The sequence below is a fragment of the Lipotes vexillifer genome, unplaced genomic scaffold (genome assembly GCF_000442215.2).
Source record: "Lipotes vexillifer unplaced genomic scaffold, Lipotes_vexillifer_v1.1 scaffold713, whole genome shotgun sequence".
Classification (NCBI taxonomy): Eukaryota; Metazoa; Chordata; class Mammalia; order Artiodactyla; family Lipotidae; genus Lipotes; species Lipotes vexillifer.
The window spans coordinates 2,250,494-2,276,777 of NW_006773157.1; the positions used below are offsets into that span (position 1 = coordinate 2,250,494).

General features: G+C 37.8%; 1 protein-coding gene across 1 annotated transcript in view; it reads left to right on the forward strand.

Annotated features, from left to right (window-relative positions):
- Positions 1–26,284, forward strand: part of LOC103088140 (dual specificity mitogen-activated protein kinase kinase 5) — a gene marked incomplete at its 3' end in the record, with an annotated part of 114,346 nt that overhangs the window by 79,336 nt on the left and 8,726 nt on the right. Inside the window, exons 9-11 of the mRNA XM_007448144.1 lie at positions 4,456–4,495; positions 16,206–16,274; positions 16,367–16,448. Coding sequence (XP_007448206.1) covers positions 4,456–4,495; positions 16,206–16,274; positions 16,367–16,448 — 191 coding nt within the window. The remainder of the gene's footprint in view (positions 1–4,455; positions 4,496–16,205; positions 16,275–16,366; positions 16,449–26,284) is intronic.

Genomic DNA, 26,284 nt, shown 5'->3' on the forward strand with positions numbered 1-26,284 from the left:
TGATTAAGACATGGTAGTGTCCCTGCCCAGTATGGAAGACAGACATATAAACAATTTTTCTGCAGTGTGCTGGGGGTTATAACAGAGATACTAAAGTCTAAAGACTAGGAGAGGCCTCAAAATGTTATAGTCTATGAGGGTGTATATTAAAGGAAGTTGTGTGGATGTTTTAAGGTAGCTTATATTTTCCCATTAATCCAAGGAGAATAAAAAATTAGGCTTCTCATTTAGCAACAGTTACTGTCCAGTGGTGTTTCTGCTAAGATGAATACCTGGAATGTGGCACTTATCACACCTGAGTGTAATAAGTTAACTAGTGGTCAAGAGATAAGCATGGTGAGAAATTTTAGAATTTGAATCATGGTATAGCCATAGCATTTCAGATGACTAATTCTTTGTTTTCAAAGTTGGTTCACCATGATGTAACACTACTTGCTTTTCTTAACAGTAAGTGCTATATTGCAGCTTTTTGCCAGTCTTCATTGTTAAAGCTTTATTAGCCTTCCTTTGTAGAGCACATAGCCTGAGACTTAAAGCACAGAGATAACTCTTGCCTTTCAGCCTGTTTTAGTGGGTTTTTAAAAACCCAGCTACCCTGAAAACTTTCTGGCTAACATGTAATGCCCGCTTACTATGTGCCAGGCCCTGTCCTATGTGCTTTCCTTATCTCATTGAACCTCACAAGTTTATAACATAGGGGCTGATTTCCCCTTTTCAGACTTGAGGCACTTGAGACAAGGTGAGGTTTAATAACAGGCCAGGTTCACATGAGGAAGTGTCAGAGCTAGCATCAGAACCCAAGCAGTGACTTGGAGATTACAACCCTCATTCTTCTGCCTCCTCTGGTAGATTGGCAGTGATTGCAGATTCCTTGCTTGGAAAGATTCAGTGTGATGGTCTTAGCCTGATTGAAATAGGTCAGCACCTTTGTATGTTTTGAATTATGAGTTCCCCTGTTCTAGAATGCAGTTAAGAAGACTTAAACATTACCACATACTTTTTTAGGTCCTAGAATATATATGTTCTGCCTCAGTTCCAGTATTGTCTTTGTCATTGACTAACTGTGTAAGCTTGGACAAGTTTTTTAACCTGGCTTTTAGATGTTTCTACTGCAAAAGGAAGGGATTAGATAAGACAGTTCTTTATATCACCTATTTGCTCAATATATTATCTGAATTTGTACTCTACCAAAATTAAAGGTTGGTACCAACTTTTTTGTCCAGTCACATAGAACCTGTTGGTTCCAAGTAGAAAAAGAAAGTAAGAAAGTGTGGAAAGTATAGATGTTCTCTTTTGCTGGTCTCCTTGTTATTTTAAAAACTCAAAAAGTTTATACCAGGCTACTTAGCTTTTGCAATCCTAAAGTGTATATATATTGTGTGCTCAATTTTAAGGGCTGGGACTATTCCCAGAAGCTCTGTGCTGGTCACAAACAAAATGGAACGCTCAAGGACTCAGCACTAAAAATAACTTATAAAAATACTCCCTCCATGCACTCATTGGAACAGGTAATTACTGTGGCAACAAACTAATTTGAAGTGTTAGCGGTTAATTAAAACAATGCAGAGGTGTATAGTTGTCTTTTGGTGTAACCAGAGCCTCCATCCAAACTTCATTAATCACTTTACAGTGTTGAGAAAGATCAAGACAATTGAGGTCAAGGCAATTGAGATGCAGTATCCACTGAAAATAAACAAATTCCTTTTCTCTGGGTAGAATGGCATTTGCAAAGTTAAGGGACACACTGGACTCATACCTGGCACTGCTTTTGTCATCCACTTCTCATTGATGATTAAGTGTTAAATTGGTACTCTCATTGCCCTGTAAACCAAACCACACAGCATCTTTATTGCTCGAAATCGAACCCAAACTTCCACGGATGAATTAGCATGCATCATAATTAAATCATCAAGCCTCTGCTTTTAATTCACGTGGAAATAGGAGACCCTTCTTTTGGAAAAGAGATTGGCTTTCTTGACAAGCTAATTAAGTTGCCAAACTGTCCAGTATGGTATATATACTAGATTATTTGCTAATCATTTCCCTATCACTCCTTTTGGTCTAAAACATCCAGATGTACTCATTGTCCAATGTAACATCACTGTTCTTTTTACAACTTTTGAATCCTTGTGTATGCATTCACCTGTTTATCTTCACATTTCAGCCTTCAGTTAGTGATTCTAATATCTAGTATTTTAAAATGTTGAAATTGGAAGAGACCATGATAATTCAAGAGGAAAAATAATGTGTCATTATTAAATGTTATATATTATGTTACTTGGAATAAAGTTACTAAATTCCTTCAAGTCATACTTCAAATTGGCTTAGTCCAACAAACTTCCCTGTCATGCACTGAGAAAAAATACAATGTAAGTTTTTATATATTAATTTATTACATGAGTTCAGATATATCATGAATCGAATTATGACATGTAGTTTCACATTTTAAAAGTCTGATGTTATCATAGGTAGTAAAGTAACTGGTAATTTGTTGTAAAACCAGTATAATATAAGGGTTCCACTTTAAAAATGTGTATCACTTTATACAAAGTACAAAAAATTTTTAATAATTTAAGTTTTATAATTTAATAGTATTTATATATACTAGGGAGGTTGGTGTTTAGAGAAAGTCTTTAGACACTTATACAGATTAAAGTACTCTTTGGTAAAGTGAACAATTGACGATTTTTATAAGCTTACCTTTCCTTTAAATGAGATATACTTAATTTCTCTACAATTAATTGATAAAATAAAGGCTAAGTTTACCTTCCATAATTGGCTTAACCTTTGTCCGCTCAAGTAGGAGAAGCAGAATAAATTTTTCATAACAGTCCTATGTATGGATATATACATTAATGTTGATATATATGTTTTTTCTTAGTTATGCCTGATTTTATAACATTTTATATGTGAAAAGTTACAAATATTTGTAGGTTCTTAATAACTGAATGATTTTTTTAAGTCAGTCACTTTAAAAACACTTGTCAGTGATTGCACAACTCTGTAAATTTTCTAAAAATCTTGAATTGTACACTTAAAATAAGTGAATTTTACCGTATATAATTATACCTCAATAAAGGTGTTAAAAATGAATATTTATGCCAAAACAACAGAAAATGATGTTTTCATTTTGATAATAGTGGAATATATGTTTTGTTTCTGTTTTATGAAATAAGCAATTTTTGTAACTGTGTAGTGATGGGTGTTAACTAGACTTACTGTGGTGATCATTTCACAATATATTCAAATATTGAACCATTATGTTGTACACCTGAAACTAACATAATATTACAAGTCAATTATAAAATAAAAGGAATGAACAATGTTTGCTACTAAGTCATTACCCAGTAAAAATTGGGAGCCTGGTAAATTTATTTAGCAACTTGGCATGTAAGGATGCGGAATTCCTGAGAACCTAAATTCCACTCCCTCACATCTTCCTTACCGCACTTACATCTTAACACTAACTGGGTGAGGGGAAGAGCAATTGGATCTTGGCTAATAAGTAAAATCTTCTCTGGAACAAGATTTTAGTTCTTCCAAACTAATTTGTTTCTTTATACCTATATGGACTTGTAATAACAGTGCTTGTTTATGTTATTTGGTTTGTTTTGAAATTTTTATATAAAGCAAATTGTTTCTGGATAGTTGGTCAGAATGGCATTCCTTGCAGTGCATGCATACACATTTCATTTCAATACAAAAGGTCTTGATGAGTTGTAATGGTATTTTATTTCTCCAAACATTCTCTTTCTCTTTTTCATAAATGACTGTATTCATATTGTTTGATTTAAATTGTAATTATTTCACTGTATCTGATCATTTGAGCTTGCCTCTGTTCTGTACCTTTTTAAAAAAATATTGAGAGATGCCAGCTTTAGGAAAAGATGAACCTCATACTTGAGCCTTGTAACTGTGACTTTGTACATGAATTTATATCTTAAGCCATGTGTCTTGAGATTATTTTGATGAAATGTAGGGATGTAGTTTATCTGTATATATAACTGAGATAAAAGGGAAACCTCCCATTTTATGTGGCTCTGTACCATGCTTAGCAGAGAGCTGTGGAGGACACACACACACACACACACACAGTGACAGTATGTTGTAAGGGATCTGAAGCCAGAAGACTTGGGTTTAATGTCTAGTTCTGCCTCTTACTGACTCGTGCCATTGGGTAAACTGCTTAACTTCTCTATGCTTCAGAGTTCTGGGCTCTAAAAAGTGTATAATTATACCAGCATTACCTCAGAGGGTTATTTTAAGGTACTACATAGTGAATCACTGTGTAAACCATTAAGCTCAATAGAAAATGTAAATTACTACTGTTGTTAGTGTTCTTTGAAAGTATCATATATCCTGAGGATGTATTCAGATTTACATTTATGTCCTTAACCACTTGGTAGGTTGTTTAGTGATCCCAAGTGATTTTATTATTTTTTTATCTTTCCGTAGAGCATATCATGTTCCAAGTGGGAAGATATTAGCTGTAAAGGTAAGTGCTGGATAAGTTTTATGAAATTCATGAAATTTTTGATGCTCTCCCTGCCCCCAAGCCCCCTTAGCTTGAGTCACAGGTATTGTCAAAGAAGAAATGAAGTGCTTTAAGGTTTGGGTGGTGGGTGATGGAAGCTCTGGCCCTGTTGTGACATTCACGTCTTTTAAGTGCCTCCGAATGCTCAGTTGTAAGCTCCTCGAATTGTGATTGTTCTCATCATCGTCACCTACACTTCTTTCTGTGTTCCCGGCTCAGTGGCATCACTGTCTTCCTCATCTTACAGTTCAAAAACTTAGTAGTTATTCACTCCTTTCTTTCCTTCATCTGCCACATCCTGTAAGTCACCACATCCTGTCAGAAATTTACCCTGAAATGGGCCCATGTGTTACTTTCTTTCTATTCTCGTTGCTTTGGCCTCGTATCAGGCCCACATACCTCCTACCTGGACTTTTATAATAATTTCCTCACTGTACCTTTCACTCTGCCACTGGAGTTGAGAAGTTGAATCCCCGATCTGACACCCCTCTTAGCACCCCTCTTGCCCCACCCCCAGTAGTGTACAACATAAAGCCTATGATGTCTGCCTCGCTTCTTTACATCTTTTTGGCATCCTGAGATACCCTAACACCACAGCCCGAATAGAGTGAAGCTGCACGTAACTCAGGGATCTTCTAGGCAACTACCTTAGATGCTCCTTACTTGTTTCCATTGTGTTCATGGTCACACCCCATCCCTGCCATACTTCAAGATCCCAGTCCTGCCCGTGCTACTTTGGATTTAATCTCTGGTCTTGGCTGCTGGTGCTTGATTTTCCCATGATTTTATCTCACATTTCCCTAATGGAGTCTCTTGAATTGCACCTCTGACTGAAACCTTTACTACCTCAAATTAACTCCATAGAACTCCACTTCCAAACTGGGCTCTTAGCTAACAAACTGGTCAGGCCTGCTTTGTTCCTTACTCGCCCGCAAATTGGTTAGGCACTCTACAGATAGGCCCCTGCCTACCTTTACAACCACATCCTCTGCTTTACCTGCATGTTGCTTTCTGTTATGCCCATTATCTTCTGCCTCTGGGCCCTTAAAAATGAAAGCTTTTATTTTTTGAATGACTACTATATGCCAGATATTGTGCTAGACTCTATATTGCTATTATCTTTAATCCTTAAAACTATAAAGTAAGCCTATCATTTTAGATTTGAGGACACTGAGACTCAGAAAACTGAATTGTCCAAGGTCACACAGATGGAAGAGCCAAGGCCAAGATTTAAAACAAAATCCATCAGCCTCCAAAGCACATGTCTTCTGCTATACCCTGTAGCTTTTATTTAAGTTATTATCATTGCCCATCCCTTTGATTTCCATCTATCCTTTCAAGGTCCATCTCCTCCAAGATTCCTTCTTAGCTAACCATAGTGAGAATTCAGTCTCTTTCCCCAATACTTGCATAGTATATATTTCTGTATCTTTTTATCTTATCTAGGAAACTAAGAATCAGAACACTTAAATTGCAATTGGTTGTACCTTTTAGTAAAGTTAAACCAAAACCGAGACTCAGGTCTTCCATACCACACTTAATACAGCACCTAGAATGTGTTACGTGTATTATCAAGTCTAGTTTTAACAACTCAAATAGCTTTTGGTGAGGCACTACCACAGAGCTCCTTCTTGGGATATTTTCTTTGATATTCCAGCCAAACTAGGTTCACAGAATTGTAGAACTGAAAGAGACCTTAGAGATCATCTGTCATGGCCCACATTTTAAAGAGGAGGACCCTGGAGTCCAGACAGTTTCCAGGGTAGGTACTGTAGAGGCCAGGTTCCACCTCAGTCTTCCCCTGAGTTCACTGAGTACAGCTCTGTGGTACCAGCTTGTCATTGGGTTGTGCTTTCTGTACCTTCTGAGCTCCCTCTTCATTCAGAGGACACCTCCACCAACTCCAACACTATTTTCCTTTTTATCTAGTTATCTGTTTGTTCCTCCGATGTCAAAACTTTTAGATTGTTGTCAGTGGTGTATTTAAAGACAGTCAACTTTAGGTTATTTATTCCAGGAGAGGGAAGCACTGCTATAAATCACCCCCAAAAACTTACTATTTGGCCTTGCACGTGCATTATAATTTTTCATAATTTCATACATTTTGAATTATGTTTAACCTAGGCTGATATTAAAATTCTTCTGCATGATTATTTAGTTGGGTGTGGTAACAGTTGTTTCTGGAAAGGATTAAACGCAATTTTAAAGAAAGGACACATTTTAAAAAGAGCTGTTAAAGTAGGGACTTTCAATAAATGAAAACAGTAGGGCCTTACAAATATACTATTCACTAGACCTAACCATAAAACTGAGCTACAGAGCAGGGATGGTATTGTATTGTATCCCTCGATTCTATAAAATCACATACTAGATGCTCAAACTGAGTTGAATGAATGAATGATTTGAGTAGATATGATTATTGTGTTTAAAGTTTTTGTTTAGCCCTGGGCTTCTTGGCAGTGAAGGCAAAAACCATTTTTGCTTAGTCATATTTTAAGAGAAAGAAATGTATCATTTCTTTAAAACAGGCAGAGTTTTTTATTAAATCTTAGGAGTGTTATTTAGTTTCCAAATATTTGGGGATTTTTCCAGATATCTTTCTGTTACTGATTTCTAATTTAAATCCATTGTGGTCAGGGAACGTACTTTGTATAACTGGAATTATTTTAAGTTTATTGATTTTTTTTTTGGCCCAGAATATGACTTATCTTGTTAAGTCTTCTCTGTGCACATGAAAAGAATGTATAGTCTGTTGTATAGGATGTAGGATAAATGTCAATTAGATTAAGTTGGCTGTTAGTGTTGTTCCAAATTTCTGTATCTTTACTGATTTTTTATCTACTTGTCCTATCAACAAGAAAGGTGTTGAAATCTGCAGGAACAATTGTATATTTGTCTATTTTTTCTTGAAGTTCTATCATTTTTTTACTTCATATTTTTTGAAGATCTGTTAGGTTATTTAGGATTGTTATGTCCTCTTGATGAATTGGCCCCTTTATCATTATGAAGTGATCTTCTTTATCCATGGTAATATTCTTTGTTCTGAAATCAACATTGTCTGATATTAATATAGCTACTCCAGCTTTACTTTGACTAGTGTTAGCATGATACAGCCTTTTACTTCTAACCTGTTGTATCTTTATATTTGGGATGGATTTGTTGTAGGCAGCATATAGTTGGGTCTTGTATTTTAATCCAGTCTGATAATCTCTGTTTTTTAATTGAGATATTTAGATCATTTACATCTCATGTGATTATTGATATGGTTGGATTTAAGTGTATCAATTTGCTCTTTGTTTTCTATTTATTCTGTCTGTATGTCCTTTTTTAAAGCAGCTGCTTTAGAGTTTATAGTATACATCTTTAATTTATCATAGTCTACCTTCAAGTAATTTAAATTTATTTTTTATGTATATATTTTTGGCTGTGTTGGGTCTTCATTGCTGCACGTGGGCTTTCTCTAGTTGCGGCAAGCGGGGCTACTCTTCATTGCCGTGCACGGGCTTCTCATTATGGTGATTTCTCTTGTTGCGGAGCACGGGCTCTAGGCTCACGGGCTTCAGTAGTTGTGGCGCGTGGGCTCAGTAGTTGTGGCGCACAGGCTTAGTTGCTCCGCGACATGTGGGATCTTCCCGGACCAGGGCTCGAACCCGTGTCCCCTGCATTGGCAGGCGGATTCTTAACCACTGTGCCACCAGAGAAGCCCTGCCTTCAAGTAATATTGTTCCACTTTACCTATATTGTGAGAGCTTTACAATGGTATACTTTCATTTCCCTTATCCTCACCTTGGTTATCGTACATTTTACTTACTCATGTTATAAACTCCAGAATACATTGTTACTGTTTTTGCTTTAGACAGTTGTCTTTTAAAGGCATTTTAAATGTAAGAAAATATTTATGTTTGCTCACATTTTTTCAGTGCTCTTTATTCTCTTGTGTCGATCCAGATTTCTGTCTGGTATCATTTTCCTTCTGTCTGAAGGACTCCCATCTTTTACATTTCTTATAGTGCATGAGTATCCTGGCAATGAATACTTTCAGCTTTTGCATGTCTTGAAAAGTGTATATTTGACTTTAAATTTTGGAAGACATTTTTGCCAGATATAGAATTCTAGGTTAATCGTCCTTTTCTTTCAGTAGTTTGAAGATTTTGTTTCACTGTTTTCTGCATTGCATTCATTCTTACTGTCGTTTAAAATCTTTATTCCTCTGTACATTAGAACTGATGTCTTTCCTGACTGCTTTTCTCTTTTTTTAACATCTTTACTGGAGTATAATTGCTTTACAATGGTGTGTTAGTTTCTGCTTTATAACAAAGTGAATCAGCTATACATATACATATATCCCCATATCTCCTCCCTCTTGCGTCTGCCTCCCCCCACCCCATCCCACCCCTCTAGGCGGTCACAAAGCATGAGCTGATCTCCCTGTGCTTTGCGGCTACTTCCCACTAGCTATCTATTTTACATTTGGTAGTGTGTATATGTCTGCTTTTAAGATTTTTTTTTATCACTAGTCTTATGCAATTTGATTATGGTGAGCTTTTATGTAATTCTCCTCATGATTCCTGTACTTAGGATTTGTTGAGATAGAAATTTGTGGATTTTTAGTTTTCATTAAATTTGGAGAAATTTTCATTAAATTTGAAGAAATTATTTCTTCAAGTATCCCCCCCCACACACATTTGGTAACTTAAATTGCATTTATATTAGGTCACTTGAAGTTGTCCCACAGCAAAATGATACTCTGTTGTTTGTTTATTCTGGGCTTTTTTTTCTCTCTAACGTTTCACTTTTGAATAGTTTCTGTTGTCAGATGTTCAGGTTTTTATCCTTTCATCTGCATTTTCTAATCTGTTATTAATTTTGTTCCGTATATTTTTCATTTCAGACATTGTACTTTTTATCCCTGGAAGTTTACATGGGTCTTTTTTACATCTTCCATGTCTCTACTTAACATGCTCCATCTTTCTTCTACCTTCTTGCATATGTGGAATATAGTTATGATAACTGAATTAATGGTCTTGCCTATTAATTCTATGATAAGTGTCATTTGGGGGTCAGTTTTGTCTGATTGCTTTTTCTCCCCATTTGGGGTTGTATTTTTTAATACCTTATAATTTTTTACTGGATGCCAGTCGTATGGCGTAGGCTCATTCCTGTAAATATTCTTGAGCTTTATTCTGAGGTGCTGTTTAGTGAATCTGAAACAGTTTGATCCTTTCAGGACTTGCTTTTAAGCTTTATGAGATGGGACCATCCCAGTGGTTAGTCCAGAACTAATTTTCCCCAGTCAGCTGAAGGAGTCATCTTCTGAATACTTTACCCCAATGCCTTGGCAAATACAGGTTTTCCATCCTGGTTGGTGGGAACACAAACTCTGCCTAGTGTGAGGTTTGGAGATTGTTTCTCCTGGTTCTTTCTGGGGGTTCTTTCCCTGGCCTCAGGTAGTCTCCTTTTGCTCTTCTGCCAGTGAACTCTAGCTGCCTCGGCCTCCTCGGACTCCCAGTTCTCTCAGCTTAGGGAGGTGGCTGAGCTCCCCCTGGGTCCCATGCAGGGGTGGGGCCTGGAAACTCTTGTCTAGTTAGTAAGCTGAACAAGTCATAGGACTCATCTTATTCCATCTCTTAGGGATCACTGTCCTATTTTAGCTGATAGCTAATGTCTAGAAGCCTGTTGATTTTTCTGGGTTTTTTTTTTTTTTTTTTTTTTTTTTTGCATTACGCGGGCCTCTCACTGTTGTGGCCTCTCCCGTTGCGGAGCACAGGCTCCGGACACGCAGGCTCAGCGGCCATGGCTCACGGGCCCAGCCGCTCCGCGGCGGCATGTGGGATCTTCCCGGACCGGGGCACGAACCCGTGTCCCCTGCATCGGCAGGCGGACTCTCAACCACTGCGCCACCAGGGAAGCCCTTTCTGGGGTTTTTTTTGTTGTTGTTGTTATTTAATTTTTAGTATCTCTTCCTTTCTTGTCACCATGCAAATCCAGATGCTTCTTTTTGTCTCTTGTCAGACATGTTGACCAGCTTTTAAATTATTCTCTCAAAAATACAAGCTCCCATTTATTGATTGTTTGTACTGTGCTAAGCACTCTACATACATTTTCCTCATTTAATGTTCACAGTGACCTTTTGCAGTTACTACCATTATGGATCCTCATTTTACAGATGCAGAAGCTGAGGCACAGAATAGTTAAGTAGCTTAGTCTCACAGCTAATATGTAATGGAACCAGGCTTTGAACTCAGGGAAGTCTTGCCTCAAGTCCATGCTCTGTACTATATTTCTGCTCACTACCCTTGGATTTGGCTTCTTAAAACATAATTCTAGTCACATCTCTTCCCTTCTCAAAAGTCTTCAAAGGCTCTACATTACTTCCCAAGTAAAAGCTCTGTGGAATGGAACTCACGATCTTCCACAGTAGGTCATCAGCCTACTTTTAAAGCATTATCTTATGTGTCTGAATCCTGTGCTGCTTTTAAGTTGAACTCATTGCCTTATCTGAACCCACTTCAACACTTTTACTCATGTATTTCTTTCTAATTAGAATGCCTTCACCCATGTCTCCACTTATCAAAATACTTAACACCCTTCAAGGGTCAGCTCCAAAGCTTGCTCTTCCATTGAACTTACTTGAATAAATCCTGTCACATCTGGTATATCTATCACTCATTCACCTTCTCCCTTGAACCTCCCTAGAATTCTCTGTATGTCTCTTACGGGTGTTATCACATAGTGCCTTGTATTTTGCTATTAGTATACATGTACATTTCCCCTATTACACTGAAATCTCTTTGTAAGTGGGGAACAGATCTTATTTAGCTTCTTGTCTTACTCATTGATTCATGTAGAACCTTGCATACAGGGCCTAGTACAGAGCACTGAACATCTTGTAATGATTAGATGTTCAACACATAATTAGTTGAATGACTAACTGAATAAATAAATTTTATTCTGTCATTTGTTCTTTAATTCATTCATTCATCTTTTGAAGTAACATCCTGAAAGTAGGTTCAGCTCACATACAAAATATCCCATAGTGTTCTTTGTATGGACCGTTGCTCTCACCCAGAGTATTTCTTAGCTTTTTTTTTTATATTAAAGGGTGAAATGAAAGGTTAAGAGTTAGAAGTGCATTTGGTCCTTTCCTGACCCTCTCCTGACTTTTGTGTGACTTCAAGCATGTCACTTGAACCACTCAGTGACCTCAGCTGTGAAGCGGGGCTGCCTGGTGTCACAAAGGGATTGCGAAGAGCAGCAAATCACAGTCCTTGTCTAAACAGAATCACCTGCAGGGCTCTGATGCCTGCATAGAATGATGAGGGAAATTTAATTTTCCAAGTCAAATGGTCATTTGGACCCATAGTTTGAATGTCTGTGGGAGCAATTAGATGAGAGTCCTTGAAAATCTGTTACTTTTCTCTATATTTCTAATTTTTGTACTTGTAAATGTTCTTATTTTCTAGACTTTTTTGTCTAAAGAATATTGCAATGTCTAAGTGTATTAGTGTTTACCTCTTTAGACTTCAAAGGTGGGAAAATATCATTTCAGATATTATAAAAAGAAAGTTGAATTTTGGGAAGAATAGCAGTATCTTGAATTTTTATTTTATATCACTGAGTTTAGAAAAAAAATTGCCTCAAAATGATACTAATGCTAGTTCAAAGATAACTATTCGATGACTGTATATGAATATGTGTTTCTAACTAGCTTTTGGTGGGCGGCGGGGGAGGAATGTAGTTAAGCAAGATGATTGCAAACAAGTAGAGCAGAAAACAAATAAAAACACTGTTAGCCATCTTGCAAACAGAACCTTTTTATACCGTTAACGTAGTCTATAAAATCTTTGAAAGAGTAGAGCTTAATAGATTCCCCAGTATTGTAAATTTTCTAATTGGGAAAAATCCATCTTCCAGGAGATTTAGCCTTGTATGTAGCATGTGCTGATTATGATTCTTTGACTGCTTTGGGTTTCTGCTGCTTTTAAACTAGCATTTAAATGGACCATTTGATTAATCATTTGTATACTGACTGTAATCCTCCCAAATTTCCTTTCTGAGTTGTACATACTGTAAAAGACAATTATGTCGCCACAGATTAAATAAGCGAATTAAAACAGAATAGTGGCTTAATTTGACCTGTGATTTTGCTCTCCTTCCCTTTAGTGGAGCGTGTGCCACTCCAGCAAATAAATGAAGTCATCCATGACAGCTTGTGATGAATTGCCGTATTTATACTGTATATTTTAATAGCCTCACACTAATTTAAATTGAGCACAGAGTAAATTATAATTCAGTCACTTGACTGCTTATATTTAACTTGACAACTCATCCTTATTTGTCCTGGAGGTGTAGTGGAGAGCAGCAGAAATGCATTCAGGTATTTCAGTTTCTCACTTAACCCTTTCTCCAGGAAATGCTTCTTGTTCAAATTCTTTCCAGTTTGAAAAATTTAGCTCTTCCTAAGGAGAAAAAAAAACAATCATGAAGACTTAAGGAGTTCATGCTTTCCTTGTTCTTCAGAAAAAAAAATTAGTATTCGCTATGCTTTTTTTTTTTTCCAATTTTTCCATTTTAGGGTAGATTTTACTTGCCCTCTCAAGTTCCCAGAGATTACATTTTCATTTTTTTACCATTATGGAATCTCCACTCTTCTGGACTATAGCAAATTCCAAGAAAGATCAAGACCTATTAGGGTGCAGTGGATTGGTCCCACAAATACGGTGTTACTTGCTACATGTTACGCCAGTGTGGCAATTTTATTTATTTTGGTGTTTATGTCTTTGGTTTTAAATTCAGTTATAGAAATCAGGCAATTCTTTTCCTTCCTGTCTAGAAATAGCTTATTTGTAGGATTATGTTTGTAAGAAGTACTTTAATTAAGTCCCACATCACTTAATGGGCACCACTTGAATAAGACCCTGGTCTGGGTGCTGGATATGGGGGGAGGGGACCAGAGAAAAATGCACAAGACAGTTGTTGCCGTTGCCGTTCAGGGGCTTACAACCACTCTGTACTCTCTAGGCTTCTGTTTTTAGGAGATGAGGCATTAATGCTAAAGGCAGCTTGTGATAAGGAAAAAGATAAAGGATCTGATGGAGGGCTTTGGGGCTGGCTTTGTGGAGGTGGTGGTGGCATTCAAGCTGTATCTAAAGGATAGGAAAGGTTTTATGGCCAGTGACTATGGAATGGAGCTAGGAAGCACACCTCAAGTGGAGGGAACAGCATGGGGGAAAGCACAGGACATGTGTGTGGACTGGTAGAAATCATCTGGTTTTACACGTAGATTGGGTTTGTGGTAAGGAGTAGTGGGAGAAGGAGCTAGAATAACAAGTTGGAGGTAGACTGTGGAAGAATTCCTTGACTATCATGCTAGAATTTTAACTTTATTTGAGGCCGTAGGAGCCCAGTTAAGGTTCTCTTCTGTGAAGAGAATATGTTCATAGCTTGTAGTTTTGAGTTCATAACAAGGTTTTGGTTAGCCTTGTGGCATCATGTTGCTTCTTGATTGGGGGCCTGGAGGTGCAATATATCTTAGTAGTCATACTGAACACTGAATAAATGACATTTTTGAAACATTAAATAAGGGATTCTCAACCTTACTGTGGGTTACAAATCATCTGGGAAATTTTTTAAAAATGCAGAGATGTGGGCCCAACCCTAGAGATTCTGATTCCCTTATTCTGGAGTAAGCCCTGTGCATCAGGATTTGTTAGAAGTGTCCTTATATATTTATATAAACACCTAGATATAAAGGTAATTATAATGTGAGGCCAAGGTTGAGAACCACTGCTTTAAGGTAAATAATACCTTACTCCTTTTAGCAGAGTTTTTCAGGTTGAAAGATTCCCTGTACTTGACATAGTAGGGTGAATAGCTCTAATATTTTATGGCATAGAATTAAAACAACACTAGATGAATTAATTTTGTTGCTGAATTTTATACAGGAACAAAAATATAAGTGAATAGTGTGGCAAATGACTATTGATTGGGAGAAATGTTTAAATGCTTCTTGGCAGTTTTGCATTACACTTACAGTCTAGTTTTAGTGAGAGCTTTTATAAATAACCCTAAAGCAAACTCTTGATGGAAACTGCTATGCCTTTTTGTACTCATTTTACCCTCGCCCCAACAGATGTCAGGACTATAAAATCTGTGTTTTAGAGATTATCCTTTTATTTCCTTGCTCTAACAGCAGTTTGCAATTCAAAATTTATGTTTTTTCCTCCAGTATTGATTATATATGTGTGTGTGTGTGTGTGTGTGTGTGTGTGTGTGTACACACACACACACACACACACATTCTGCCATTGTAATACAAAATGTGGTTCAGTGTTGGATGTTGTTTAATTAGACTATCCTTGGTAATCCTGAATGTTAAGTTTTTATCTAGAAATGTCTAGAGTCAGAAACTCTGCCACAAATCTTAGAAATTATCTTCCAGTTATTTTATTATCATCACTGTCTGTTTTAAGGAAAAAACAATTTCCCTTGAATTGGCTTCACAGGAGATGCTAAGTAAAATTTGAATGGTTTATGGTCTTCTTTCTTAAAAAAATGTTTGAAATAAACTAGAATTTGTTCTAGGTAAGTTTATAAATATACTATTGTACATTTCTATGTTATGAATTTGACTCAGTGGTTGATATTTTAAGGAAAACCATAAAGCCTCAGGGCATACTGGAAAGTGCATGGTCCTTGGAATCAGGGAGGGGCCCTGACATTGTTGGGCCTCATGACTCCTCAGAACCTTGTTTTTTCCTCTAAAAGAAGGGAATTAGGGACTTCCCTGGTGGCTCAGTGGTTAAGAATCTGCCTGCCAATGCAGGGGACATGGTTTCGAGCCCTGGTCTGGGAAGATCCCACATGCCGCAGAGCAGCTAAGCCCATGTGCCATAACTACTGAGCCCATGTGCTGCAACTGCTGAAGCCTGCTTGCCTAGAGCCCGTGCTCCGCAACGAGAAACCACCGCAATGAGAAGCGCATGCACTGCAATGAAGAGTAGCCCCCGCTCACCACAACTAGAGAGAGCCCGTGCACAGCAACGAAGACCCAACGCAGCCAAAATTAATTAATTAGTTAATTTTTTAAAAAAGAAGGGAATTAGATGAAATCATTTCTGAGGTTCCTTCAAGCTCCAACATTTTATAACAGTTTTGGCAAAGAAAGATTACCCACCTGGAAGAATATAAAAACCTGACGTATTTTTAAAACTCCTTATTTCTCTCATAACTAAAAATCTACTTTAAATATTATTTTTACTCATTATTCTCTCTGCTTTTGCCCAGTGTCTGAATTACAAGACAATTATTTTTTTAATGGTTTCAAGGTCATTACGATCTTCCTCTTCTCAAAATAACCAATGTGACCAAAATAGGGTGTATAAATTAAGGGTGTTATAACTTAACTGACTTTTAAAGCTGTTAATACTGACCTTTGAGACCTGGCTTTTTCTTTGATCCCATCAATCACTTGTATACCACCTCCCCCAATACAAAGTGTTAGACAGATGTGGACACAGTTTGTATTACTGGAGGTTGTGGTGGGGAGGAGAGAGGTGGAATGAATAGAGGAAACACCGTATTTTTTAGTTTTTATATTTCATAATGAATATGACTATATTTAATTTAAAGGTGAATAAATGTGTAAATGTTGATTCCTTTATATATTTAGGTCATACTACTAGATATTACACTGGAACTTCAGAAGCAAATTATGTCTGAATTGGAAATTCTTTATAAGGTAATTTTTTTCTTGGTCATTTTTCCTTATAAAGTATGCCTGTGGTATTGGCTTGCAGGCTATTAACTACTTTGGTCTTATTTTTGTTACAGTGTGATTCATCATATATCATAGGGTTTTATGGTGCATTTTTCGTGGAAAACAGAATTTCAATATGTACGGAATTCATGGATGGTGAGTCTTCCCTTTTATAATACTTTAAAAGTGATTTTGGGAGTAGAGTGCTTTAAAACCTGGTTTTGATATAGGTATCAAGTAGAATTAAAAATAATGAAAATATACTAATAATTACCTCCTTTATGCTCTAAAACATCTTAGTGTTACGGGTTCCTGTTGTTAAATATTTATAGCCAAGCCATAATTTCAAGAATGTAATTTCATTTACTTTTACTGAAAATTTAAATAGATTAAATACTAGTCTAATCGGGTGGTTTGATACTTGATTCTTCCATACAATCTGTCTTCACTTGCAAAACAGTTGCTCTGTTCTTTTAATGTTTCAATAGCCAAAACAGACTTTCTTTTAAAGAAATCTGTTAACGCAATGTCCTGTGTCTTTTAGAAAGAAATCGGATCTTAATTGCAAGATAAGAAATTGTTTTCCAACACAGCTGTTTAGCCAAGATTTGTTTAGTTTTCTTTGGACTCTAGCCCTTTCCTTCCTTCCTATATTTTTTATTTTTTATTCATTTCTATTTTGATAAATCTTTTTTGTTCTGAATATTTTGGCAAAATGCAAATTTCTTGGTACCCTATCAGTAAAATGATGTCGTCATTGTTATTGTTTACCTATTTGAAATCAAAGCAGTCTTTAAATTTCACATATTCAATTTTTTAATGTCTAGCTCATTAAAACTCAACATTTGGGAGTTCCCTAGTGGTTCAGTGGTTAGGACTCAGTGCTTTCATTGCCGTGGCCCGGGTTCAATCCCTGGTTGGGGAACTAAGATCCTGCAAGCGGTGCGGCCAAAAAAAAAACCCTCAACATTTGAAAAATATACTTAGTTCATTTGGGGGATTCTCAGTATATTAATAATACAATTAGTTCATTCCCCACAAGACTTGGTTTTTTTTTGGCTGTGCGTGGGCTGTCTCTAGTTGCGGTGAGCAGGGGCTCATTGTGGTGCGTGGGCTTCTCATTGCAGTGGCTTCTCTTGTTGCGGAGCACGGGCTCTAGGCTCACGGGCTTCAGTAGTTGTGGCACATGGGCTCAGTAGTTGTAGCTCACGGGCTCTAGAGCGCAGGCTCAGTAGTTGTGGCACACGGGCTTAGTTGCTCCGCAGAATGTGGGATCTTCCCGGACCATGGCTCGAACCCGTGTCCTCTGCATTGGCAGGTGGATTCTTAACCACTGCACACCACCAGGGAAGCCCCCCACAAGACTTTTTAATGAGCCATCATTGACACCTTGTTACCATAATAATGTGTTCTAAATTAGTTACAGTAGATGTCAAGAAGTAAAAGTCTTACAAACATATGGGAAGTATGACAATTAGTATTCAAGGAGACTGACTAGAAAAAATGGGTTCATAGAGCCAGTACATGTCATTACTTTATGACTTTTCATCATCCTTTTTTGAATCCTCAATTTTTGTTACATTAAAAAATGTATTTATTAAGATGGTATGTTCAAATACCATAAAATTCGTCCTTCTAATGTGTACAGTTCAGTGGTTTTTAGTATATTCACAAGGTTGTGTAACCATCACCACTAATTCCAAAACATTTTTATCTCCCTGGAAACAAATTCCCTACCCATTAGTAGTCACTCCCTATACCCTCCTCCCTCTAGTCCCTGGCAACCATTAATCTACTTTCTGTCTCTATGGATTTCCCTATTTTGGACATTTCAGAGAAGTGGAATAATACAGTATGTAGCCTTTGTGTCTGGCTTCTTTCACTTAGCATAATGTTCTCAAGGTTCACGCAGGTTGTAAAATTTATCAGTACTTCATTACTTTTTATGACTGCATAATAGTCCATTGTATAGATCACCACATTTTCTTTACTCATTCATCACTGATGGGCATTTGTGATGTTTCCATTTTTTGGCTATTGTGAATGATGCTGCTATGTACTTTTGTGTACAAGTTTTTGTGGACATATGTTTTCACTTCTCTTGAGTATGTCAGCAGGAGTAGAATTGCTGGGTCATATGGTAGCTCTATGTTTAACACTGCCAAACTGTTCCATTCCATTTTACACCAGTTTGTATTCAGTTTGCTAAACTTGTTCCTTAAACTCTAATAGGTTTTTATAGATTCCTTAGGGTTTTCCATATAGAAGATCATGTCCTTTGAAAATAGAGGTAATGTTACATCTTCTTTTCCATTTTGGATGTCTTTTTTTCTGTTTCTTGCTAAACTACCCTGGCTAAAACTTTCAGGACAGTGGTTTTTTGGTTTTTTTTAATTTTTGAAAAAAATATTTATTTATTTTTTGGCTGCATTGAGTCTTAGTTGCAGCACCCAAGATCCTTCGTCACAGCACGTGGGCTCTTCGTTGCAGTGCACAGGCTTCTCTCTAGTTGTGGCGCGCAGGGTCATTAGTTGCAGCGCAAGGGCTCTCTAGTCGTGGCACGCAGGCTTAATTGCCCCACGGCATGTGAGATCTTAGTTCCCTGACCAGGGATTGCACCGGTGTCCCCTGCATTGCAAGACGGATTCTTAACCACTGGACCACCAGGGAAGTCCCTCAGTACAGTGTTGAATAGAAGTAGTGAGAGCAGACATCCTTCTTTTGCTCCTTAGAAGGGAAGCTTTCAGTCTTTCACCATTAAGTATGATGTTAGCTATGGGGTTTTGGTAGATGTCATTTATCAAGTTTGTTGAGTATTTTTATCATAAATTGGCATTAGATTTTGTCAAGTGCTTTTTTGTCTATTAAAATGATCATGTTTTTTTTGTCCTTTATTCCATAGTTGCAGTGTATTATATTATTAGATTTTTGCATATTGAATCAGTCCTGTATAATACTCTTTATATGTTGCTGGATTCAATTTGTTAGTATTTTGTTGAGGATTTTTACATTCATATTCTTAAGTGATATTGGTTTGTAGTTTTCTTTTCCTGTAATGTCATTGTGTGAGTTTGATATCAGGATAATTCTGTCCTCAAAGAATGAGTTGGACAGTGTTCCCTCCTCTTCTGTTTTTTGGAAGAGTTTGTGAAAGATTGATGTTAATTCTTCTTAAAACGTTTGGTATAATTCACCGGTGAAGCCATCTGGTCCTGGGGTTTTCTTTGTGAGTAGTTTTTGTGGTCAGGTGGCATTTGTTGTCTCTCATTAGGAGAAGTCCAAGCACTGCTGCCCACTGCATCTTGGTATCGGAGTTGCCAAGAAAAACAGAATACAATCAAGCACTGGATTGAACAATGCTTTACTCACATAAAAAAAAAAGAGACAGAGCAAGATCAGCTTTAGTAGTGGGTGTCAGTTCCCAATGGCCAACAGCAGGTCCCTCCTGGCAGTCTGTGCAGGGCAGTTGGCCTGCACTTATCCATCTGTGTTGCAGCAAAAGTACCCCTCACTCTGCCCTACTCCCCTGGAGTCAGAAATACTGAAAGCTGGAGGTATGCCTAAGGTCCATTGATGCACATGCTTAATCAGGACAAAGGAGTACACACTGAGCCTAAAACAGGGAAAGATATTCCAAAACAAGGAGATAAACCCAGCACAGGTTATATGGCCTCTTTATCTCTTGGTAAGCAAGTGTTCCAGCCCCAAGGCCCATTCTTATGTGGCCAAGTACGATTAGCAAGACTGTGTGCATAAGACTGTCTTTCCCAAAAGTTTTTCAAAAACTGTGGTATAATACATATATAATTTACCATATTAGCCATTTTTAAGTGTGTAGTTCAGCAGCATTAGTGCATTCACATTACCATGCAATCACTACCATCTCCAGAACTCTTTTCAGCTTGTGAAACTGAAACCCCATACCCATTAAGCCATAACTCTCCTTTGCCTCCTACTCCCAGCCCCTGGTAGCGAATATTCTGCTTTCTGTCTGTATGAGTTGGAATACTCTGGATACCTCAGCTAAGTGAACTTGCACAGTATTTGTCGTTTTGGGACTGGCTTGTTTCACTTTTCATAATGTCCTCAAGATTTACCCATGTTGTAGCATATGTCAGAATTTACTTTCTGTTTAAGACTGAATAATATTGTGAGCAGTTTTTTAAATTACCAACCAATATCTTTATTAGTTATAGTTATAGGTTTATTCAGAATTTCTATTTCTTCTTGAGTCAGTTTTGGTACTTTGTGGCTTTCTAGAAGTTTGTTCATGTCATCTAGATTATCTAATTTGTTGGTAAACAATTATTCCTAGTATTCCTTTGTAGTCATTTTTATTTCGGTAAAGTCAGTGTTAATGTTCTCTCTTTCATTCCAGATTTTATTAATTTGAGTCTTATCCCTTTTTCTCTTGGTCAGGGTAGCTAAAAGTTGATCAGTTTCTTTGTCTTTTTCAAAAACCAACTCTTGATTTCTTTGATGTTTCTCTGTTGTTTTTCTGTTGTGTTAGATCTCTGGTCTAATACTTACTAATTTCTACTAGCTCTGTTTTTAGTTTGCTCCTCTTTTTCTGTATTTTTAAGCTCTGAAGTTAGGATATTGATTTGAGATCTTATTTAATGTAGGCGTTTGCAGCTATACATGTCCCTCTAAGCACCTCTTTAGCTGCACTCTAGAAGTTTTGATATGTTGTTTTTTTCATTTTAATTTATCTCAAAGTGTTTTCTAATTCCCCACAAAGATAATCCCTGTGATTTCTCTTTTGACCCATTTTTATTTAGGAATGTGTCATTTTCCACATTGAATTTGTCCTTCTGTTGCTGATTTCTAATATTCCTTAGAGGTCAGAGAACATGCTTTGTATGATTTCAGTCCTTTTAAATTTATTGAGATTTGTTTTATGCCCTAAAATATTGTCTGTCCTGGAGAATGTTCCATGTGCACCTGCTATTGTTTGGTGGAGTGTTCTTGAGATGTCTGTCAGGAGTAGGTGGTTTATGGTGTTAAGTATTTTATTTCCTTGTTAATCTTTAGTGCAAATTGTTCTGTCTGCTGTTGAAAGTGGGTATTGAAATGGGGTATTTTTCGGTTGTCTGTTTCTCCCTTCAGTTTTGTCAGTTTATGCATCACATATTTTGGCATTCTGTTGTTAGGCGCCTGTATGTTTGTAATTGTTATATCTTCTTGATCAATTGACTGTTTTATCATTATAAAATGTGTTTCTTTGTCTCTAGTCACAGCATTTGCCTAAGAGTCTATTTTGTCTAATTTAGTATAGTCATTCCGGTTCCCTATCGATTACTGTTTGCTTGTTATGTCTTTTTCCATTGTTTATTTTCAGCCTATTTGGGTCTTTGAATCTAAAGTGCATCACCTATGGGCAGCATAGAGTTGGATAATTTTTTTATCCAGTCTGTCAATCTTTCATTCAGTTAGAGTGTTTAATTCATTTACATTTAATGTAATTAATGACAAGCTAGAATTTATATCTGCCATTTTACTGTTGGTTTTCTTTAAGTCTTCTTTTATGTTCTTCTGTTCCTTCATTACTGCTTTCTTTTATATTAAATAGATATTTTCTAATGTACTGTTTAAATTATCTTGTGGTTTCTTTTACTGTATTTTTAAGGTGTATGTTTGGTTTCCCTAGAGATTACAGTTATCATCTTAACTTATTCAGATTAATATCAACAAATTATTTCAGATTACTATCAACTTCCTTTCAGTAGCCTACAAAAACTTTGCTCCAAACTTTATTTTATATCTCTGTGTGTGTGTGTGTGTGTACACACACACACACACACAGAGACAGAGAGAGAGATATAGTGAGAGAGGGATTTGTATATATGTGTGTATGTATATGTGTATGTTTGGGAGGGTGTGGTTTGCCTCTTTATTGATAGCCTGTATTTGGGAAGACATCATCCTCATACTTTAGTTCCTTACAGACGGTTTCCTTTAGTTATATGGATGTATATTAACATAGCTGATTAAAGATTTTTTTCCAGTAAGTCCAACATCTGAGCTTTTTTAGGGACAGTTTCTGTTGATTGTTTTTCTTCCTGTGTATGGGTCATACCTTTTTGTTTCTTTATATGTCTCACTTTTTATTGTTGAAAACTGGACATTTTAAATTATGTAATGTGTTAACTCTAGAAATCAGATTCTCCCTCATCCCCAGGGTTTGTTTTTGTTGGATATGTTTGTTTAGTGACTTTTCTAAACTACTCTGTAATGTTTCTGTCTCCAGTGTATAGCCACTGAAGCCTCTTTCAGTTAGCTTACTGGTCAGCTAATGATTAGGCAGAGATTTCCTTAAATGCCTGGGGCTAATAAGTCTCCCAGTCTTTGCTGAAGGGTTCTGAGTGTGTTGAGGCACACCTTCAGTACTCTTCCACTCTCAGAGAGGGATAAGTCTAGTACTCTTCCACCAGTTGATAACTCTGCCTTAGTCTTTGCTTCCTGCTTGTGCTGAGCCTCATGTTCAGCCCAAGGTGACTGCTGAAAGCCTCCTCCAGGCCCTCCTGCGCATGCACATGGCCTTGTGCACGCATATATCCTAGATTCCCGAGTATGTTGCAGCTTTTCAAAGCCTCTATTTTTTCTTTTTCCAATAAATCTATTTATTTATTTATTTTTGGCTGTGTTGGGTCTTCGTTACTGCTCACGGCCTTTCTCTAGTTGTGGCAAGCGGGGGCTACTCTTTGTTGCAGTGCACGGGCTTCTCCTTGCGGTAGCTTCTGTTGTTGCGGTGGCTTCTGTTGAAGCACGGGCTCTAGACGTGTGGGCTTCAGGAGTTGTGGCACTCAGACTCAGTAGTTGTGTCTTGCGGGTTCTAGAGAGCAGGCTTAGTAGCCGTGGCGCATAGGCTTAGTTGCTCTGCGGCATGTGGGATCTTCCCAGACCAGGGCTCGAACCCGTGTCCCCTGCATTGGCAGGCCGACTCTTAACCACTGCACCACCAGGGAAGTCCCTCAAAGCCTCTATTGACATCTCATTCCCCAGCTTTTCCTTTTAAGACTTTTGGTTAGCCTATTGTTTACCTAAACTGTTATCCGCCACCTCAGTAAGTTACAGAGTTAATTGATTGTTTTTAATTGTTTTCAATAAATGCCCCTAAGGAAAAGGTTTTTTGTATAAGGTGTAAATGAAGACAGCATTGCAAGTGGGGTCTTCCAGGAAACCCCCAAACAGGTCAGAAGTGAAACTTCTATGAGAATGTGGATATGAGGGAGCACCAAATCAGTTCTGCCTGTGCAGTGGCTATCAGGCTGCTGGAGTTTACTGTGATGGCAGGCTGCTGGTTTTCAAGGCTGCACTGAAGCTGGAGATCAGGCAGTGGGAATACAGCAAGTTAAAATGCCACAAAACTTGCTGTTCTTACCAAGATTCAGGCGTTGTCCTGAATAAACAATTTTGGGGTTGCTACAATCCTTTGGCTAATTTCAAGAGTTCTGAAAAGGTTGATTCTGACAATTTTTGTCTGTTTTTTCATTGCTTTTATGGAGAAGAGAATTTTCAGAGGACCTTACCCTGCTGTTTTCAATGATGTCACCTTTTAGTTACATTTTAATACTTTAAGTCCTTATCTTAAAATATTCACTTTATAACCTATATTTAACCTCTTTTTTTGAGACTCCTCACTCTCTTGACTTGAGCTGCCTGAATTCAGCCCTTCTCCTACTGCTGTTGGCAGCTTCCCTTTACTCCACCCTAACTGGTCCCTGAACACTAAAATTTCCTACTTCTTAAGTTTTGTTCTCCCATTCCCATCTTCTCTGCTATTTCCCATATTAGCTCCTGTAAAACTTTATTACCCTCCCCCAGATTTTACCTACCTCTTTCTCATTTAAACATAGACTGTCAGGTATGAGCTCTCATAATTCCTTGCTTTTCCACCTATAGCTTAGCAACAACTGCACACACCTGATCCACCTCTCACATGAAAAGCTGTTTAAGGTCAGTCCCTTTACATGTGCATCCCCTTGGTGGAGTTTCTCCATTAACCACCCTCTCTCTTTTGGAGCTTCATTCTCTCTGTAATAAACAAAATATTCCTCAAAATACATGGACCAAAAACTATGTGCCATCCTCTATCATTCCTTCTCTTCCCTTCCTATCTCAATTAAACTTCTCGACAACTTTGTCTCAACCCTAGTTCTGTTCTGTTAGTGTAAATTCTCATTATTTATTTTAATCTTATATTAGTTGTTTATTTCCAAGTAGTAATTGAGCACTTTCTTTCAGACACTGTTCTAAACTTGGGGGACAACAGTGAACAAGACTTAATCCCTGTTGGTATGGGGCTCAAATTCTAGAAGGGGAGACAAGAAACATACAGTACACTCTCAGAGAGGGATAAGTCTAGTTAGAACCTAAAGCAGGATAGATGATGACTAATAAGGAGAGGAGGTGCTATATTGCAGGGGTCCCCAACCTCCGGGTCATCGACCAGTGCTGGTCTGCAGCCTGTCAGGAACCGGGCCTCACAGCAGGAGGTGAGCGGCCAGCGAGCAAGCAAAGCTTCATCTGCCGCTCCCCACCGCTCCCCATTGCTCACATTACTGCCTGAACCATCCCCACACCCCACTATCTGTGGAAAAATTGTCTTTCACAAAACCGGTCCCTGGTGCCAAAAAGTTTGGGGACCGCTGCTATACAGGCCGGTCAGGGATGGCTTCTTCTTTTTTTTTTTTAACTAAAAAAATTTTATTTTATTTATTTTTTATACAGCAGGTTCTTATTAGTTACCTGTTTTTTTGTTGTTGTTTTTTTTTTTTTTTTTTTTTTTTTTTTTTTTTGTGGTACACGGGCCTCTCACTGCTGTGGCCTCTCCCGTTGTGGAGCACAGGCTCCGGACGCGCAGGCCCAGTGGCCATGGCTCACGGGCCCAGCCGCTCCGCGGCATGTGGGAATCTTCCCGGACCGGGGCACGAACCCGTTTCCCCTGCATCGGCAGGCGGACTCTCAACCACTGCGCCACCAGGGAAGCCCCTAGTTACCTGTTTTATACATATTAGTGTATATATGTCATTCCCAATCTCCCAGTTCATTCCACCACCGCCACCCTCACCCCCCCACTGCCACTTTCCCCCCTTGGTGTCCATATCTTTGTTCTCTTCATCTGTGTCTCTATTTCTGCCTTGCAGACTGGTTCATCTGTACCATTTTTCTAGATTCCACATATGCGTGTTAATATACGATATTTGTTTTTCTCTTTCTGACTTACTTCACTCTGTATGACAGTCTCTAGGTCCAAGGGATGGCTTCTTTATGGGAGTGGCATTTTAGCAGAGACTTTAATGTCAGTGAGCCAGCTCAGGGAAAGTCATGGGGAAGATCTTCAAGGCAGAGGATAAAGTATAAATGCTCTAAGGTGGGAAGCAAGCTTGGTGTAATCAGGCCCCACAAGAAGGCCATGGTGACTTGAGAGTAGTGATGAGAGGACCTGGGGCCAGACAGGAGGCCAGAGAAATAGGCAGAAACTAGATTGCGTAGGCCTTGTCGGTCATGGTGAGGAATTTATGCTTCAGTCTGAATTTGTTAGGATGTATTGGAAGGTTTCAAGTAGGGCAGTGATTTGATAGGCCTTCTCATTAAGTCAAAATTAAATTCACTCAGAAATACCCAAATATAGCATCTCAGAATCTGTGTACATGTATTTGGATTACCATCATGGGAATAAGTTTTTTCCCCCAAAACCCATGTTGTAAAGAAAGAAACGGCTCTTTATTTTTTTCAACTGGAAGAGACTAAGAGAATTTCTGAAATTTTTGCTTGTGGCTCCAGATTTCAATTTTGTTAGTATTAATAATAATCATCATTTTAAGGAAAATGTTGGGATGAATATGAAACTAATGTTGCTTGTTCATTTACTACCTATCTGTTTATCCCACATGCAAGACACTACTTTATGTTGTAGCCCTGTATTAGGATAAACACAGACCTTACCCCATGAGTTCTTTTTTTTTTTTTTTTTTTTTTTTTGCAGT